The sequence below is a fragment of the Hemibagrus wyckioides genome, linkage group LG12 (assembly GCF_019097595.1).
Source record: "Hemibagrus wyckioides isolate EC202008001 linkage group LG12, SWU_Hwy_1.0, whole genome shotgun sequence".
NCBI classification, from domain to species: domain Eukaryota; kingdom Metazoa; phylum Chordata; class Actinopteri; order Siluriformes; family Bagridae; genus Hemibagrus; species Hemibagrus wyckioides.
In genome coordinates, this window is record NC_080721.1 from 15,851,050 (window position 1) to 15,871,049 (window position 20,000).

The 20,000-nt window shown below is 41.0% G+C and overlaps 3 protein-coding genes across 7 annotated transcripts in view; 1 reads left to right on the forward strand and 2 right to left on the reverse strand.

Annotated features, from left to right (window-relative positions):
• grin2ba (glutamate receptor, ionotropic, N-methyl D-aspartate 2B, genome duplicate a) overlaps nt 1–5,444 on the reverse strand; it is a 64,332-nt gene extending 58,888 nt beyond the window's left edge. Inside the window, exons 1-2 of one of the 4 annotated variants that reach the window (XM_058405156.1) lie at nt 5,125–5,444; nt 673–784 (exon numbers count right to left, since the gene is read on the reverse strand). The gene's annotated coding sequence lies outside the window, so the exon portion shown is untranslated. The other 3 variants (XM_058405157.1, XM_058405160.1, XM_058405158.1) reach the window with 3 other exon arrangements.
• Nucleotides 5,445–17,025: 11,581 nt separating this feature from the next.
• fmc1 (formation of mitochondrial complex V assembly factor 1 homolog) lies at nt 17,026–18,989 on the forward strand. Its single transcript, XM_058405097.1, has 2 exons — nt 17,026–17,272; nt 18,580–18,989. Exons 1-2 carry the CDS (start codon nt 17,144–17,146, stop codon nt 18,781–18,783), a joined length of 333 nt encoding a protein of 110 aa, XP_058261080.1. The 5' UTR covers nt 17,026–17,143; the 3' UTR covers nt 18,784–18,989.
• Nucleotides 18,990–19,118: 129 nt separating this feature from the next.
• The window catches only part of wbp2nl (WBP2 N-terminal like), a 10,958-nt gene continuing 10,076 nt past the window's right edge, over nt 19,119–20,000 (reverse strand). For both annotated transcript variants that reach the window (XM_058405096.1, XM_058405095.1), the window contains exon 8: nt 19,119–20,000. This exon is cut by the window's right edge and continues 197 nt beyond it. The gene's annotated coding sequence lies outside the window, so the exon portion shown is untranslated.

Below are 20,000 nucleotides of genomic sequence, written 5' to 3' on the forward strand. Positions count from 1 at the left end.
GTCCACTAGGATTTTACAGTATCTCCTGTTTGTGAGATACAGTTACAGGGGCCTTTGAGCAGCAGTCCAACAAATCCTGCTGTATAGCATGACAGAACCAAGCAGGGGGACAACATCAAAAGAGAGATAAGCAAGCCTGTCATGCTGACCCTGTGTCTGTTAGTCTGCTCTCACTCTCTCACACGAAAAGCCATTCCTCTGGGAACAGTGCCAGGAGATGGCAGACGGTCAATGTTCCACGGTCCTCATGTGATGTCCAGTGCCATGTTACAGAGCCATGGTCCAGGCTCACTATCATGGGCCCAAAAAATGACGAGACCTTAAAATACTCCAGAGGTTCAGTGAGGGCTAAGAATTTGACTCCTGACCCCAAACTTCAGTGAACCCCAGACTGGACTAGACTGGACTACTGTGGTCTGAAGAAGCAGCAGGAACTGTCTAATCAGTGGCTATGTAGAATCACCATTACCCAGTAAAACTGCTCTTCATCTTCCACACCCCCTGCATGGCCTGGACATTACTCCACTGGTGACCAGGTGAGTTCCTGAGCTTATTTGAGAAGTTGTGGTCTGGTCACTCTGGCATGGTGACCCTTGTGTCTCATTCTGAATAATAATAATAATAATAATAATAATAGTTAGTGTAAATGTGCTGATGAATAAACCAACACACCGATGAGCAATCTCCGGAATGAGTGACAGCCGTTATGAACTCAGAAGCTCTGTGGTTCCTTCACAGCTTCTTTATGAGAAAAGTTCAAGCACTGTCCACGTTCATGATAGATCTGAAACATGAGAGGTCAAAGGTCACAGACAGATAAAAAAAAAAAAGAAAGAAATCTCAAAGGTGATGTTTCAGCTGCATGGTGATTACTGCAGGCCTGAGTGTCTTTCTTTTAGAAATATTTGCACACAGTCATCATCTTGTGGTGTGTGTGTGTGTGTTTGTGTGTGTGTGTGTAAGAGAGATCAGGTTCTGATCAGACTCAGATGTAATAACGTGTTTCCACACTGATCCAGCTCCTTTTTATTCTCATTGTGCTGATCTACCTAATACATTAAATTATTAAAAATAACTAAATTATAATAATGATTAGTAAATAAATTATATGTATAACTGATAGAGTCTTAAAGATGTAGCTCTGGATAGTGTGTGTGTGTGTGTTATAGAAGGTCACAGACACATGACTGGTATTCAGTAATTCACCTGCTGTGATCATAATTATGTAGATGCTGTACATATCTTATACACAGATGCCTTCATTTACATATGCAGATTATATGCAAATGAGCTGTGAGGTCGTACACACTGTAGAGCTGTGCTGAGATGATGATGAACGATGATGAGTGATTGGACAGTACAGAGAGTCTGAGGGCTCTATCAGCAACGCTTACTGGGTTTATATTAGTGTGCATGTGTGTGTGTGTGTGTGTGTGTGCGCATGTGTGTGTGTGTGTGTGTTCTAGAAAACTCTGTACAGTGTGTCTATGAGTAATGGATGAGCAAGTTTAGTGAGAATATACAGGCTCACTGCATCGGCTTATTGAGCGGTGCTAACACACACACACACACACACACACACACACACAACAGCAGCACTGCAGGCTCTGTCTCCTTCTATGTGGACTCAACCATTTAGAACCTTCATTTAGTTCTCTCAGTCTCTCTGTCTGTCTATCAGTCTGTCTGTCTTTTTATTTATCTGTCTTTCCATGTCTTTCTGCATCTCTATCTCTGTCTGTCTGTCTCTTCTTCATTCTGTCTGTCTGTTTCTTCATCATTCTGTCTGTCTGTCTCTTCTTCATTCTGTCTGTCTCTTCATCAATCTGTCCGTCTGTCTCTTCTTCATTCTGTCTCTCTGTCTCTTCTTCATTTTGTCTGTCTGTTTGTTTATCTTTGCAGTTCTCTTCCTGCCTTTCTCCCCATCGCTCTTTCTGTCTGTCTCTCCATTTTTCTCTCTATCTTTTTGTCTTTTTTCCCTCTCTCATGTGTTCTGTAACAGAGTGAATCTCAGTTCACTGATGAACCATGAGCACTACACTCCTCCATCCCACTCTCCTCTTGTTTTTTTTCTCATCTTTTATTTCAGCCTTTCTGGAGCCCTCTCTCTTTCCCTCTTCTCTGTGTGTGTGTGTGTGTATGTGTACAGGTGTGGTGTTGACTGTGTCTGGCAGTTCAGAAAAGGTGTTAATGTGCTACAAGCCCTTCTCAGGGCACACACACACACACACACACACACACACACACACGCTCCAGTAGGTAGACCTAGTTTTCCTCTCGCTCTTGTGTATATCAGTATTTCATCACCGTGTGTGTGTGTGTGTGTTTAGGGTTTAGGGGTTAGGCTTTAGCGAGGCTGTAGTGAGGGTGTGATGGTAGTGTGAGAATGAGGTTTTTGGTCAGTCTGAGGTCATGTTAAGGTCAGAGGTTATGTTATAGAGTGCAGATTGTGATCCTATATTAAACACAGCGGGTGTGTAAGTGTGTACAGTCTCTAGATGGTAAAGTGGGTTATGTGGGAAGATCAGAACTCTGTGTTTGTGTGTGTGTGTGTGTGTGTGTGTGTGGTTTGTGTAGGCCAGGTGTGATATTTTTAGATGTGGGGTACAGACCCATTTGGGTCGGCCCAGTTTCCCTGACCTAGCCGTGAAAACTCTGAGTGTGTGTGTGTGTCTGTGTGTGAGAGAGAGAGAGAGAGAGAGAGGGAGTAGAACAGCATGATGCCTCCACTGTAAACGTGTCCTTAACCACATACCCTCTTCACTCTATAGTCCACATAAACACCCATTGTGTTCGGTTTAGGAGAAATCCAGAGTCATAACAGATATACCTGTAACCTGTGAGGACAATAATCATGAGGATGTCTCATAATTCAAAAGTGGTGTGTAAGATGATTCTTCTGTAAATACTCACACACACACACACACACACACACACACTAATGTGGGCTGAGTCTGTCTGTTGCTGTGTTAAATTAATTACTCTCTCTGTCTCATCAGAACTACACTCACACACTAATCCTACACACACACACACACACACAATATTGTTGGCTTATGTATTAGTATTTGTATCAGGCTCTCTGTTAGTGTTCATTGTTGTTACTGTAGTGTTAGCGTTAGAGTTAGTGTTTATTAGTTAGTGTGTTAGTGTGTGTGTGTGTTAGTGTGTGTGTGTGTGTGTGTGTTTGTGTGTACAGGGAAAAGTTGCTGCACAGCTGAAAAAACTCTCTGAATTAAAACACAGTAGGAATGCTAAGATTAGGATTAAGATTAAGATTGGGATTAAGATTAAGAGGCAGGATACAGATAACCTGCTTGGCCACTAACTTGCTAGTCAGCTTTCTGAAGTGTTCCAGTAGAACTTTTGAAGGTGAACAGGTTCGACTCGCAGTTCGAGTGAGTGAAGCTGTCGCCTAGCAACTGGGAGACATGGACGCCATCCATAAGCTAGCTAATGACTGGGGCTAATGATTTTAAACACGCAGTCATTAAGATTTCGTAAATAGACAGTGACACGTAAAGAAGACAGAACCGGACCGGAACATCAGTACTGATAATTAACATGAGAGAGTTCCTGAGCACTACACTTACTCACGACCTGTCAGTGCTTTTATGCAGGATTTTCAGTAAACACACGACTGTAACCTGAACACGGCTCCAGGACTCTGTGCTGAGTGAGCAGAGGAATAGAAACACTAGCTAGTTAGTTCAGATAAACCGACGCCTACACAAGTCGCCTTCTTTCTGCTGACAGGAAGCAAGAACAGGAAAACAGGAAACAGAGACATGGAAGTGAACACATCCCTCTGGATACTCACTTTACACAACAGACACAATATAGTGCTTTATACATAGAGATACATAGAGCCCCTACATCAAAATAAGACATCAAGTGCACTACAAAGAGTGCATAAGAGTGGTATTTTGTGCACTAAGTAGCTCACTGTATTGGTCGCTCCCTACAGGAAGTGCACTCCACAGGGTGTAAAGAGAATATATCACACTGAACCACACACTTGAGTCTAAATAACGTACAGTAGGGATTAAATCATGAAGTATGTACACTACAGAGCACCAATATAGGGAGGAGATGTCCTAACACCCTATGTAGGGCACTAATCTGACACTGAGCACACTAGAAACAACATGAATGAGATCATGATATTGTCTTCATCACACACTTCGTGCCCCTCAGGAGACTTTTGGTTCATGTATCAGAGACATCATGGCCTGCACCTTCACAACATCTACACTCTGAAGTACACACTCTGTACAGTGGGACATCGTCTAGGGATCAGCGTGTGAAATGGTGCCCTTTAAGACAGTTCTGTTTATACTATGAACTTCTATAAGATTAATGGACCCTGTATAGTGCACTACTCATCCAGTGGGGCTTCAGTCTGGCCAAATTCATATAATTCACTATGTAGGGTGCAGTAGCTGGGATTAATACCCTATGTAGGGTACTATAGTGACACACACACACACACACACTTATAGAAGGAGCATGGATGAAGGAATATAACACATGTAGTGTACTACATGTCCACTCAGGAGTGTAAAAAATAAGTGCACTAAAGAGGGTGAGAGATAATGCACACTAGTGTACTTACACCCTAAAACACACACACACACACACACGGAACCTGAATGAAATAATGATACACTCTTTCACTCTGCCGTTATGCTGCACACACACACACAAAAACACACACACACACTCACACATACACATACACATACACATACACACAGATAAACTGAATGAGATGAGACCCTCCGCATTGGGACATTGTGTGTTAATGAGCATATATATACCAGCAAAACTAATACACACACACACACACACACACTTACCTGTCATTAAAATCCAGAGTGGTGGAGGGGAGAGACGAAAGAAGAGAAAAATCAATCGCTCTGTTTCTCATCCAACACGTTCTGAGAGACAGACACTTAATGAGTGGGGAGAGAGAGCGAGAGAGCGAGAGAGAGGGGGGGGGGGGGTGGATGGACAGGCAGAGAGAAACAGAAAGAGAGAGGGATAGAGATAGAGAAAGAGAGAGAGGGAGGGATGGAGAGAGACAGACTGAACATCAGGCCATGAGATATAATGACAGAACACCTCCAGGCTGGGTGAAGAAGAAGAGAGCGAAGACTCCAGCTCTGTCCCTTTTCTCGTTTATTGCTCCGGATGGAGGGATGAACAGAGATTTAGAGAGGGAGATCCCAAACACACACACACAGATACACACACACACAGATACACAGACAGCTGCCTGGCTCTGTATTGCTACCTGTTAAACACAGACTAACACACACACACACACTCACACACACACTCACACACACTGCAACCTTCTAGCTAACGCTAAGCGCTACCACTACCTTCTTTCTCTCTCTCTCTCCCTCTCTGTCTCACTGGAGGATGGATGGATGGTGAGAGGGAGGGAGCGAGGGATGACTACAGTGCCGGCAGTGCATTAGTATTCAGTGGGAGAGAATAAAGGGGGAACAAGCCAGAGAAGTGAAGGATAGAGGGAGAGAAATGAAAGAGTGTGCTGCCCTCTGCTGGTCCAACAATGTCCACTCTAAACTGAAGGATGAATTTTGTACACATTGTAGAACATTTACATAGCAAATGGGGCCCTGAACCCTAAATGACCCTGTACTGGACATACTGGACATCATTCATACACTTTTTATTACACTTATATAGCAAATAAGAAATCTGACCTCCAAATAGCCTCTTATAAGGAACATAATGCACTACCTAGGGTGTAGAATCTATTTTATACACATGTAGTGTACTGATATAGAGAACAGGGATCTGAGTCCCAAATGGCCTTATATTTAAAATATATATATATATATATATATATATATATATATATATATATATATATATAATATTATATATATATATATAATATTATTTTATAATATATAAAATATCTAGTGCACTTAAGCTGTATATTATATAGTGATCTCACCATATTGGGCATATACACTATGTTGCCAAAAGTATTGGGACACCCCTCCAGATCATTGAGTTCAGGTGTTGTGTTTCAGGGGTTGGGCTCCGCCCCTTAGTTCCAGTGAAAGGAACTCTTAATGCTTCAGCTTCATACCAAGACATTTTGGACAATTTCATGCTCTTTGTGGGAACAGTTTGCCGAGCCCAACCCCTGAAAAACAACACCTGAACTCAATGATTTGGAGGGGTGTCCCAAAACCTTTGGCAATATAGTGTACATTACATATAGTGCACTACATACAGTGTTTCTATTTATATTTATGTGTAGTTTACATATATAATGAACATGTGACTCACAAATGACTCCATATTGGAAATATTTCATTTTTATTTATACAGTTATCCACTCAGCCAATCATATGGCAGCAGCAGAATGTATAAACTCATGTAGATCCAGGTCAAGAGCTTTAGTTAATGTTCACATCAAAAATCACACTGGAGCAAAAGTCTAATCTCTGTGACTTTAACCGTAGCATGGTTGCTGGTGTCAGATGGCCTGGTTTGAGTTTTCTGGTCTCCTGCTGGAATTTTCACACAACAGTCTCTAGGGTTTAATTCACATAATATTGATGAATCTGCAGACTGACACATCGTATTGATGAGAGATCAGATGAGAAGGATCACTCTTGTCTGACTTGCCAGGAAGTCTACAGTAATTCCATCACTTTCAAAACACAAAACTTAGCTCAGAATTCCATCACCCAATTACATCTCAGAATGCATATCAAAACCGAAGGTGGATGAATTACAACAGCAGGACCAAAGGTTGGAATCTGCGGCCATTAGGACGTCACCATGGCTCGGCCCTGGGCGTGACACCCATTACAGCGCCCCCTGGAACATCTCGCTGCATAGCTGATACACACTTGCACGTATCCATGTACAACTTGGTACAGACTTAGATCTCATTGAACTGAACAACGTTCACACTGCATGTCATTAAGGCTGATCCACAGGAAGTGAGGTATTTTGAGTTGTTTGCAAAACGCACCCAATGGAATTTGAAATACTCCTCCCAGGGAATTGATACAACCGTCACCAAACCCAGGCTAATATGATCTCAAGACACTGATACAACCGCCACCAAACCCAGGCTAATATGATCTCAAGACATTATTATAACCGCCACCAAACCCAGGCTAATATGATCTCAAGACATTATTATAACCGCCACCAAACCCAGGCTAATATGATCTCAAGACATTATTATAACCGCCACCAAACCCAGGCTAATATGATCTCAAGACATTATTATAACCGCCACCAAACCCAGGCTAATATGATCTCAAGACATTATTATAACCGCCACCAAACCCAGGCTAATATGATCTCGACACTGATACAACCGCCACCAAACCCAGGCTAATATGATCTCAAGACACTGATACAACCGCCACCAAACCCAGGCTAATATGATCTCAAGACATTGATACAACCGCCACCAAACCCAGGCTAATATGATCTCAAGACATTATTATAACCGCCACCAAACCCAGGCTAATATGATCTCGACACTGATACAACCGCCACCAAACCCAGGCTAATATGATCTCAAGACATTATTATAACCGCCACCAAACCCAGGCTAATATGATCTCGACACTGATACAACTGCCACCAAACCCAGGCTAATATGATCTCAAGACATTGATACAACCGCCACCAAACCCAGGCTAATATGATCTCAAGACATTGATACAACCGCCACCAAACCCAGGCTAATATGATCTCAAGACATTATTATAACCGCCACCAAACCCAGGCTAATATGATCTCAAGACATTATTATAACCGCCACCAAACCCAGGCTAATATGATCTCAAGACACTGATACAACCGCCACCAAACCCAGGCTAATATGATCTCAAGACATTGATAATGTAAGTCGATGAGGGATTTTTGATCTCAAACGGTTCAGCCGTGAGAAGCCCTTAAACTTATGGCGAATAAAACGAAACAGGAAGTGGCTAATAACTTCTGTGTACATTAAGTGATCTACATGAAACCTTAGGATTATGTTAAGCATTGAAAGCTGATCACACAGATATGACAACTGTGAGTCTCGGTCATAGCGCCTCCAACTGGCAGCAGGACGTTTGTCACTTTTTGAAATCTCTAATATTTTCTCCCTTACTTTCACCTGATTTGGTTCAGAATCAGTCAGGATAATGTCGGGACACGGCTGATGTGAAACTGTGAAGGAATTTTTGATACCTTGAATCGTGTTACTATGGCAACCCTTTACATGAGAACATAATAGAAGAAAATGAATCTTCTCATATCTTACGAATGAAAAGGCCTAATGTTCCAGAATATTTCCCATAGAGAGTGTAAATGTTTGAGAGAGGCCAGTGTGGCTGGTCCCTGGGCGTGGCACAGGGCTGTCACAGCGCCCCCTGGAACTCTGTCTGAAATATAGCTGCACAGATCATATTCACTTGCACGTATATGCATGAGAGCCGGGATACATTTAGATCTCATTGAGCTAAATGACGTTCATCCACCTGTCATGGGATCTGCTTAACAGGAAGTCAGTTATTTTGGGATGTTTGAAAAACGCACCCAATGGAATTTGATATACTCCTCCTAGGGGATTTGTATGATTTTGACCAAACAGGGTCCAATATGATCTGAAGACATTGAGGATCTAAAGTTGATGAGGGATTTTTGATCTCAAACGGTTCAGCCATGAGGAGCCCTTAAACTTATGGCGAATAAAAGGAAACAGGAAGTGGCTAATACATTGAATGATGTACATCAAACCTCAACTTTATGTTAAGAGAAGAAAGCTGATCACACGGACATGACAACTGTGAGTCTCAGTCATAGCGCCACCAACTGGCAGCAGGAAGTGTGTCACTTTCATGAATCTAATATTTTGTCCCTTTCTTTCATGTGATTTGGTTGAAAATCAGTCATGTAATGTAAAGTAGTGGCAGGACATGGCTGATGTGAAACTGTGAAGGAATTTGTGATATTGTGAATGATATATAGTGAGGGCATAATAGAAAAAAAATTAATGTTCTTATATCTTAAAAGTGGAAAGTCCTAATGTTTCAAAACATTCCATATATAAAGAACAACTGGTTGTGAGTAAGTTGGCTTAAGGCTAGTTCACGCTACAAGACTTTAACCGTCTGCAGATCGCTTTTCTGTTCAGACTACATGACTTCACTGTATGTCTTTTTGTCCTTGTGGTGTTCACACTACGCGACGCTTCATAAATGATCCACAAGAGGGCGTCGCACACCACACTCAACGCCTCGACGCCGTCCCCAAACCACGTTTTATCACGAAAACACACACAACAGGTGGATCCGGAAATGACGCGAGACTTTTGGTAGAGGTTTGTTTTGAAAATGGACGTCGGCAGGAGTCTCGCTCTAAATAAATGTTAATTTATTAAAATAAATGTTGTGTTCACACTATTTTTGAAGCCATGTTGCTGCTGCTGCTTTTCTTCCGGTGACCTCAACTCTGTTGACTTGCTCTCTCATTGGCTGGAGGTCGTAGCTACAACTGACACCACGTGATGTGGAGTCGGCCGACCGTCCCAGATATTTAACATGTCAGATATCTGGATTTTGTCTGCGACGCGTCAGTGAGCCTCTTTGATGCGTCGTGGAGTAGATCACACATAAAGATTGCCGAGCGCTGATCACCCGCTGATTTTCCCACGATCACAGACCGATCTGTCGGCCAGCTCGTTAATTTACAAATCGGGCTTAAATCAGGCTTAAAATCCTGTAGTGTGAACAAGGCTTAAGTTTCATGATTTTGTGACGCTCTAACGGCTCAACAAATTTTTACATTTATCAGTCCACTGACTAGACATGGCTTTGACCAGACTCCTGCAGTACTAGACTATGTCCACTAGAGGCTCTTTCCCCTTTATTTATTTATTTATTTATTTATTTTTTAAATATGGCTTCATTTTCACAATTTATATATAGAGTCAACCAAAAATGTATATACACTTCAGGAAAAGAAAAATAATATCATGTATATTATATTAGTATAATATTAATAATATTATCATAATATCATCATATATATATCAATCTATAATGTATAGCAATAAATTTAGTAATAAAATATTTATACAAATTTTTCTTTTCCTGAAATGTATATACATTTTTTCTGGGTGACTCTATATATACAGTATCTCACAAAAGTGAGTACACCCCTGACATTTTTGTAAATATTTTATTATATCTTTTCATGTGACAACACTGAAGAAATGACCCTCTGCTCCAGTGTACAGTAGTGAGTGTCCAGCCTGTATAACAGTGTAAATTTACTGTCCCCTCAAAATAACTCAACACACAGACATTAATGTCTAAACCGTTGGCAACAAAAGTGACTCCACCCCTAAGTGGAAATGTCCAAATTGGGCCCAAAGTGTCAATATTTTGTGTGGCCACCATTATTTTCCAGCACTGCCTTAACCCTCTGGGGCATGGAGTTCACCAGAGCTTCACAGGTTGCCCCTGGAGTCCTCTTCCACTCCTCCATGATGACATCACAGAGCTGGTGGATGTTAGAGACCTTGCGCTCCCCCACCTTCCGTTTGAGGATGCCCCACAGATGCTCAATAGGGTTTAGGTCTGGAGACATGCTTGGTCAGTCCATCACCTTTACCCTCAGCTTCTTTAGCAAGGCAGTGGTCATCTTGGAGGTGTGTTTGGGGTCGTTATCATGTTGGAATACTGCCCTGTGGCCCAGTCTCTGAAGGGAGGGGATCATGCTCTGCTTCAGTATGTCACAGTACATGTTGGCATTCATGGTTCCCTCAATGAACTGTAGCTCCCCAGTGCCGGCAGCACTCATGCAGGCCCAGACCAGGACACTCCCACCACCATGCTTGACTGTAGACAAGACACACTTGTCTTTGTACTCCTCACCTGGTTGCCGCCACACACACGCTTGACACCATCTGAACCAAATTTATCTTGGTCTCAATCCATGTCCTAAGTCTGCTTGTCTTCAGTAAACTGTATGTGGGCTTTCTTGTGCATCATCTTTAGTAGAGGCTTCAACAGCCATGCAGACCAATTTGATGCAGTGTGTGGTGTATGGTCTGAGCACTGACCGGCTGACCCCCCACCCCTCTGACCGGCTGACCCCCCACCCCTTCAACCTCTGCAGCAATGCTGGCAGCACTCATACGTCTATTTCCCAAAGACGACCTCCGGATATGACACTGAGCACGTTCACTCAACTTCTTTGGTGGACCATGGTGAGGCCTGTTCTGAGTAGAACCTGTCCTGTAAAACCGCTGTATGGTCTTGCCCACCGTGCTGCAGCTCAGTTTCAGGGTCTCGGCAATCTTCTTATAGCCTAGGCCATCTTTATGTAGAGCAACAATTCTTTTTTCAGATCCTCAGAGAGTTCTTTGCCATGAGGTGCCATGTTGAACTTCCAGTGACCAGTATGAGAGAGTGTGAGAGCGATAACACCAAATTTAACACACCTGATCCCCATTCACACCTGAGACCTTGTAACACTAACGAGTCACATGACACCGGGGAGGGGAAATGGCTAATTGGGCCCAATTTGGACATTTCCACTTAGGGGTGGAGTCACTTTTGTTGCCATTGGTTTAGACATTAATGTCTGTGTGTTGAGTTATTTTGAGGGGACAGTAAATTTATACTGTTATACAGGCTGGACACTCACTACTGTACATTGGAGCAGAGGGTCATTTCTTCAGTGTTGTCACATGAAAAGATATAATACAATATTTACAAAAATGTCAGGTATTCACTTTTGTGAGATACTGTAACTATGATTCAATCATCAAGATCATTCCCAAATCAAGAAACTGTTCTTTATTGTTGACATCAACAGCAATCTAATAATAATTTAATCAGTTTTATGGTTTATATTGTTAAAATTTAATATTATTTTGGACCGCATTAAGAACATGTTTAGAAATCCAAATCTCCAAATTATATAATGTAAAGAAATTTTTGTTTAGTTTTTAGTTGAAATTTTCTGTGTTGCAGAAATGTACTAGCAATCAGAACCATGCTTCACTACTCAACACCAAATATTAAAGAAAAATATGTTTAACTTCAACCATGTCCAAATATTCTGTTTCACTGTTTTTGTATGGTTTCTGAGTTGGAGTTTAGGTGGGAATTTTCCTGCCAACTGGCAACCTACACACAAATTCACTTTAAAACGTCTTTAAAACTGCACATTTCAGTGAACAAACTAATCCTGCAGGATCTCAATGCATACACAGAGTCTGAAACTAGCACTTTTTCATTTTTTTCTTCATCTTTCCACATGGGAATTTACTCTTACACACTGAAATGGATGATTCTTTCTAACTGTAGACTGAAACTAACAATTCACCTTTAAGTGAAATCCTCTGTGATTACTGAGCTAGTCTTCTATAAGAGCTTTTATAATCTGGTTGGAGCAACCTTTACTTAATATGCATAACATTACAACTGTTTATACTTCATTCTAATATTCTTCTAAAGATTTGAAACACAGCATTGAGCTTATATCCAGTGTTTTCCACTGAACTTCATATTTATTCAATTTAAATTACTATTTTATTCACTGAACTTCTTTTTCTGGTAAAAATCAAAAATCTGTTTTAAATCAAAAAACTTCTACTGCTATCCCGACTTTCTTCATTCTGTTGCATGTATTTAATTGTAAAGTGATCAAATGTTGTTGTTTTTTTTATTTATTACTCTATCCGACCTTTTTTGAGGAAGCTGCAGTAGAGTGCACTACAGAGTGGGCACTTTACTTTTAGATTTTACTAAATCTTTAACATCACATGGTCACATGACTGAAGACCATAATTACACTTACCTTTATTCTCCTCCATTCTTTCCCCTTCTGTATCTCCATCTGTCTCTCCTGTGTTTCCAGGTACATGATCCTGATGTCTTCTCTGTGTTCCTGAGTGCTTCTTCTCTGGAAGGTCACTTCCTCCAGTCTCCTTCATCACTGCATCTATCTTCTCCAAAAGCTGAAGAACCTCATGTTGATCAAATATTGATATATTCTTGATTCTGTGGTGTCTCACATCACATTCTTTGATGAATCCATGGTCTTCACCTGTAGTTAATATTACTGAGCGTTTCATAGACAGCGGGCTGTAAGTTTCTAATGTGCTTCTGACTCTGTCTTTGTCTTGTAGCTCATGTGGGATTAATTTTGACTGAAGCACTAACAGAAACACATGAGGTCCAGGATCAGCGAGAGAAATGCACTCTTTTACTCTCCGAGTCACTTCCTCCTGAGAGAGTTTTGGGTTATAGAGATGAGGTGTGTTGATGATGGTGATGAGTCTTCCCTCCACATGACCACTGGCTCTGTCACTGTGACGATTTTATGAAGTAAGAGGAACTTCAGTCTCATATGCAGATCTGCCCAGGATGAAGTTTCCCACTCTGTTGGTCAGAGGAACATCTCCCCCCAGCAGCACAATTCTCACTTCAGACACTGAAAGAATATCAGGAAACAAAATATGAATGTTCTCTGTTCTGTGGTTGGGGTTGGGTTGGTGTGCTGAAATGTTTGTACTGTCTTCATTATTTATGCATTTCAGTATATGACCTCATTACTGCAAAAAGTTTCAGAGGCTGGTCCTCTCCTACATGCTACAACCGGTCAACTGAGCATGTCAGAAATGCTATTCATCAACTTCTGCACCCACTCTCTGAACACTGGTGTACCACAGGGCTGTGTGCTGAGCCCAGTCCTCTACTCCATCTTCACCCATGACTGCATACTTGACCATGGCTCCAACTACATAATGAAATTAGCAGATGACACCACAGTGGTAGATCTGATCAGCAGGGACATTCAGCATCTGGCAGTGTGATGTACCAAAAACAATCTTGCACTTAACACCCAGAAGACCAAGAAGCTGATTGTGTACCACCAGTGGACTAGGAAGGGCCACACACATGCTCTCATCTACACTGATAGGGCTGAAGTGGATGTGAATAGCTTGAAGTTTCTCTGTGTCCATATCTCTGAGGATTTTTCCTGGACCTGCAGGACCTCCACTCTGATACAAAAAGGCAAAATGGCACTTTTTCTTCGTTAGGAAACTAAGGAAAGCTCCCCTCCCCCCACATCCTGCTGAACTTTTATCACTACACTATTGAAAGTATATTAACAAACTACATCACAGTGTGGTATGGGAAGTGCACTGTCTAGAACCAGAAGACCCTCAACTGAAAACTGTACATCACTGGTGTTCAGCTTCCCTCCAACAAAGAGTTTCACTAAAAACACTAAGGAGGGTAAGAAGTATCATCAAAGACACCTCTCACCCCAACCATGGACTGTTCACTCCTTCTCATCCGGGAGACCTTATAGGAGTCTTCACTTTCACTCCAGCAGACTCACGAGTAGTTTCTTCCCTCAGCTCTCTCTTGGCCACTCAATATTTAATGTAAACATTAAAAAAGTGCACCATATAACAACCTGCCTAGATACTGCATTTTACAATCTTTCTTAATTTGTCTATTTATGTGTGTGTGTGTGTGTGTGTGTATACATTTTGTACATACATTATACATATATACATGCATATACATATACACTACATTACACATAGGATCTTGGCTCCTGTTTTAGTTATAACATACTCTTAAAAATCTGTTTTTATTTCTTAATAAAAAAAGCTGAAGAACCTCATCTTGATCAAATGTTGATATAGTCTTGATCTTGATCTGTGACGTCTCACGTCAAATTCTTTGATGAATCCATGGTCTTCACCTTAGTTTTCTCACTGTGCAGCTTTACTGAAGTAAGAGGAAATAGTCTGTCTGGTTCTCTTTGCCTGTTTATTGACCCTGTGATTCTGTTTCATTTACAATCTAGTATTACTCCTGTTTGGTTATGGAATTTATGATGATCACTACGCTAGACCTTTGGACTGTTTTTGAGTAACAGTTTGGATGTGTCGCAAACCCCGGGTCACTCTGTTCTTCTGAAAATAAAACAGAAGATTTCAAGAATTTCTAATTGCTTTTTATATATTGCTCATATAATGATGTCTGAAATAACTAAACACAACATAGTGTCAGATCATAATGAGAATTATCATAAACATAAATTCTTGAAAAATAAAAGTAAAGTCTCGCCCATTCTGGTTCTTCCAGGATTGTGCCTTATCTGTGAGGAAACAGTGACAAATGAAAGTCTAAAGCCAGAGAAGCTGCTGCTTCATTTACCAACATGTAATACAGATCTGGAAGATAAACCATGTCTTATTTTATTATCTTGTCTTTTGCTGATAACTGATACTTAAATCAATACAGTGCATGGGTGAATAATGTATTTTACATCAAACAGAATCTTTCCATTTTCATTTTGGAGTATACCAAATTGGTGTATTTAATTATCAAAGCTTTTTTTTTTTTTTTTTAATTGATAAAAGTCTGTACGTAAACGTCTACATGTGATTTGATTTGAAGGCAAAGCCACACGTGCATCAATGATCCTTGACCGCCCATGACCCTGGTGCCAGTTCACCACTGTTCCTTCCTTGGACCACTTTTGATAGATACTGACCACTGCAGACCAGGAACACCACACAAGAGCTGCAGTTTTGGAGATGCTCTCCAGCAATTTGCTGAGAACCGAAAGGAAGTCTGAAAATAGTAATGCAGAAAGTGATACATTTAATGCATCATTTCTTTGTTGTCCCTGAGATAACTGAGGACCCAGACTCCCCTTGTAGTGTCAGGTAAAGGGCCAAAGTAACATTTATATTTATTTAGATACGTATTACTACCTGCAATTGGTGGGTTAGCTAGCAGCTAGCTTAGTAAAATTTATATAGCAACCACCCCTGGCACAGGGCTACTCAGATTTAATTCTAAGTTAAGAGCACACTTCTATATTAACTACCATTAAATAAATGAACTGGTGAAAATAGCGAGATAGCATTAATATTTGAGTCTAGCTTCGTCAAGACAAAACATCAGTGTACGGTGAACAGGAAGATAAATAATAAGATAAACAATAGGAAAATACAAGTTTCGTAACAGTATCATAAAAACTCAGTTCTTTCTACAGTGTATAAAATGAGGGTTTATTGAGGTTAAAATAATCTCTTCCTGTTTATCTGTAAATACACCATAACGATGTTTAATGTAATTACTATGACTTGCCACAAGAGGGCACTCACTAATAAAATAAACTCTAATCCTATTTATATTACAGATGGATTAGAGAATCTAACTACAGTAGATCCTACAACTAGATCTACAGTCACTATTTAGACCTGGTTTATTAATCACATAATTTCTTTAAGAAGAAATTAGTACTTAGTGAATGGCTTTTTTAGTACTCTTCTTGTGACATAATATTCCTTCTACTTAGTGAGAACTCAAATAAAATTAATTTTGGGGTTTAGTACCCAGATGTTCATTCCACCACCTCGGTTCCAGAACAGATCATTATTAAGCTGATCTGATTAGAATAGTGCTTAATTTTAAAAACATGATCAAACCTTTCTTATCACAGATACAGATACTACACCAGTACAGATAGATCACCAGTATGACCAGTCTCACCCTGACAGCAGCTCCACTGGCCTGAGAACTGGTCAGCATGAGTGTCTTTAATGAGGGCAGAACTTATGAAGTGAGGACAAAGTATTTAAATGGTCATGTCCTGGACACTATCCGATCAACATGTACTGGACATTTCATAAAGTTATGGTCCTGGTTTCTGTCCTGATGATCATCACTCAACAACAATATACAGGGTTTTATTTTATTTTATTTTATTTTATTAGTTACACTTGGATTAAATTGCTCGTTAACACACGCATGGTCTCGGTAGTTCTGTAAAATGACATTAAAGTTCCCCTCTAAAGGACAGTTCAGGTCAGGAGTAGACGATGTGCTCGGTAATCGATTACATTTCCTATCCTACTCTTTCCACCCCGATAAAGGTTAAAAATCTCACACTTGTAATATTATAAAGACATGCTGCAGGTGTGTTGAGATTAGATTTGAGTGTGATGATTGATTTAGTGTGATTAAAGCCGTGTTTGTGCTGTGTGACTGTATAAACAGTGAGACTCCTGAAACCCTGCAGCTGAGACTCCAACATGGCCGCCCTCTGCTCTCCACTGCGGATATGTCGGGGCATTCTCAAAGAGCTCCGCTATTTAAAAGGTCCTGAATATAAAGACACGATGATGTACAGTTATGTGATGGAACAATTCCGGAAGAATCAGGTAGGATATGGAGCGGTTTAAAGTGGAGATAACTGTCTTATTACTGTTAGTGTAGCTGCTGACCTTCACTGAGGAGAAACTCCCTGACCACAGCGTCGCCGCTCGGCCTGGACTAAACTAATAACTAGAAAAATCATTTACAGGTTAAAATAGTTTACATTCAGGCTCCAAATGTGTGCCAGTGCCTCGAGTTAATCCCCACAGCTGCTATAGCTAATGCTAACAGTGCCTTTCATTTATTTTAATTCGCCATGGCAACCGCTCTCACTGCCTCGTGCCTTTAAATTCTGAGGTAAAAGGAATGCTAATATGCTAACAAACCAAACACCGCGCTATGTGCTACTGAATAATGTGCAGAAATGCACATTATTATATTTTTAAAATATACATTAGGATAAGTTTTTTTTCTTACAGATGGTGTAATAAATTCCTGCTGAAGTAAATCACCAGAAATCATTAATCAGAGATCTTCACATGGGTTTAATGGGTTTCTAGTGGTTTAATCGTATGATGTTCCTGATCTCATTTTAATCTGATGGCCCTCATCTACTCCTAAAATAATCTGCTCATATCTGGTGGTATTTAAAAGTAACCAGGAAATTCTAATGGAGATGTTCGGGGATCAGCGAGAATCTTAATGGAGATGTTCAGGGATCAGCGAGAATCTTAATGGAGATGTTCGGGGGTCAGGGGGGATCCTAATGGAGATGTTCGGGGATCAGGGGGGATCCTAATGGAGATGTTCGGGGATCAGGGGGGATCCTAATGGAGATGTTCGGGGGTCAGGGGGGATCCTAATGGAGAGGGTCGGGGGTCAGGGGGGGTCCTAATGGAGATGTTCGGGGGACAGGGGGGATCCTAATGGAGATGTTCGGGGGTCAGGGGGGATCCTAATGGAGATGTTCGGGGATCAGGGGGGATCCTAATGGAGATGTTCGGGGATCAGGGGGGATCCTAATGGAGATGTTCGGGGGTCAGGGGGGATCCTAATGGAGATGTTCGGGGGTCAGGGGGGATCCTAATGGAGATGTTCGGGGATCAGAGGGGATCCTAATGGAGATGTTCGGGGGTCAGGGGGGATCCTAATGGAGATGTTCGGGGGTCAGGGGGGATCCTAATGGAGATCATTAAAGCTGTTTCCATTAAAGTCCAGTACATTAGTGAGGGATTGTATGAGCGATCATCCTCTAGTGTTAATAGAGAGCAGTATAAAGCTCAGGGTTTGTTTATGACTGGGTTTGGGTGTGGAGTGCACTGGTGTAAAGATGCATGTTAGATCTGATTCTGAGTCCTGTATGTGTGTTCAGGTGACCAGTGAGCGTCACTGTCGTGCTCAGAGGGAGGCGGTCCACACGTCCCACTCGTACCTGTGTCTGTTAGAGTCGACACGGCGTCACCTGGAGCTGCATAATCAGTACCATGGGAAAGGAGAGCGCCCCTCGGAGGAAGTGGCCCGCCTCGTCGGATTGCGCTTGCCCACACAGCCCGGTGGAAAGGGCTGGGAGAAGTGAGGGACCGTGTGAAGGAGGGAGAGCGGGTGGAGGACTCGCTGTTAATCAGACTTCCTCTAAATCTGCAGTGTGTTCATTCTCAGTGTGTGTGTGTGTGTGTGTGTGTGTGTGGACTTTTTGTCTTCAAATAAATAAAGTTTATTCAGATACCTTAGTGTTAATTGTAAATCAGCACATGAATGTAAATAAATATTCATTTTGCCACACTTTGTGTTTAAAGTCTACAGTTTCCACACAGGGTCATGTCTTCACACTGCTGATGAGCTCCCAGGTTTCATCACGTTTACACACAACTCTACATCCTGTCAGATAGAGAGTTTCAGAAAGGACAACAGTGAGGTCATCTATTTTATTTCTGTTTACAGTTTATTTTCTTCACTAATAAATAATTTGTTAGCAAAATAAACACAGCTGCTTGAGTATTGTAGAAATTCTGATCAGGATGTCTATTTAATGATAAAGAAAAGAGATTTTAAAATCAATAGAAGTTTAATTAAACACAAGAGCTGATGCTTAAATGTAATTGGTGCTGAGCAAAAAGCAGGAAACAGCAGCGGGCAGCAGGAATATGTTGAAACTGTTATTATGCAGTGTTATTAGTGTGTGTGGTTGTTAGATGTCCTTTCTCCTAGATGTGTCTCACACACACACAATTACACATTACAGTCAGAACATTGTACAGACTCTAAAATATCTATTTATTCACCAGTATATATTTAATCTAGCAGATGAAATCAGAGAAAGTAATCCTGAATATTAAAGGAAACCGTGTGTATGTGTGTGTGTGTGAGAGAGAGAGAGAGTGTGTCAATGCATTCTGTGATAATCTACTTTACTCACAGTTTGCATTCTATTATCACACGATATTATGGGATTGCTTTCTCTAAGAAAACACACACAGCATTAAGGATTTCTTATGAATATTAAAATTAATATGATTGTGTACCTGTGCTATAGGATTGTTACACACACACACACACAACCCAAGTACTCCAGAGACTTTGTGAATAGTTGTGAATAGGTCTGCGTTAATGCAGTAGCCATGGAAACAAGAGTCACTAAGCAGCAAATCTAACAACATCTGAAAAACGCATTTCACAATTTTTTATACTTCTGATTAAAAACAGTGAGAAGGTGCAGAAAAGCTGAATTAGAAAATCTTTGCTGGTTATAAACATGATTACACACACACACACTTCTATCACTCACTCTATCAC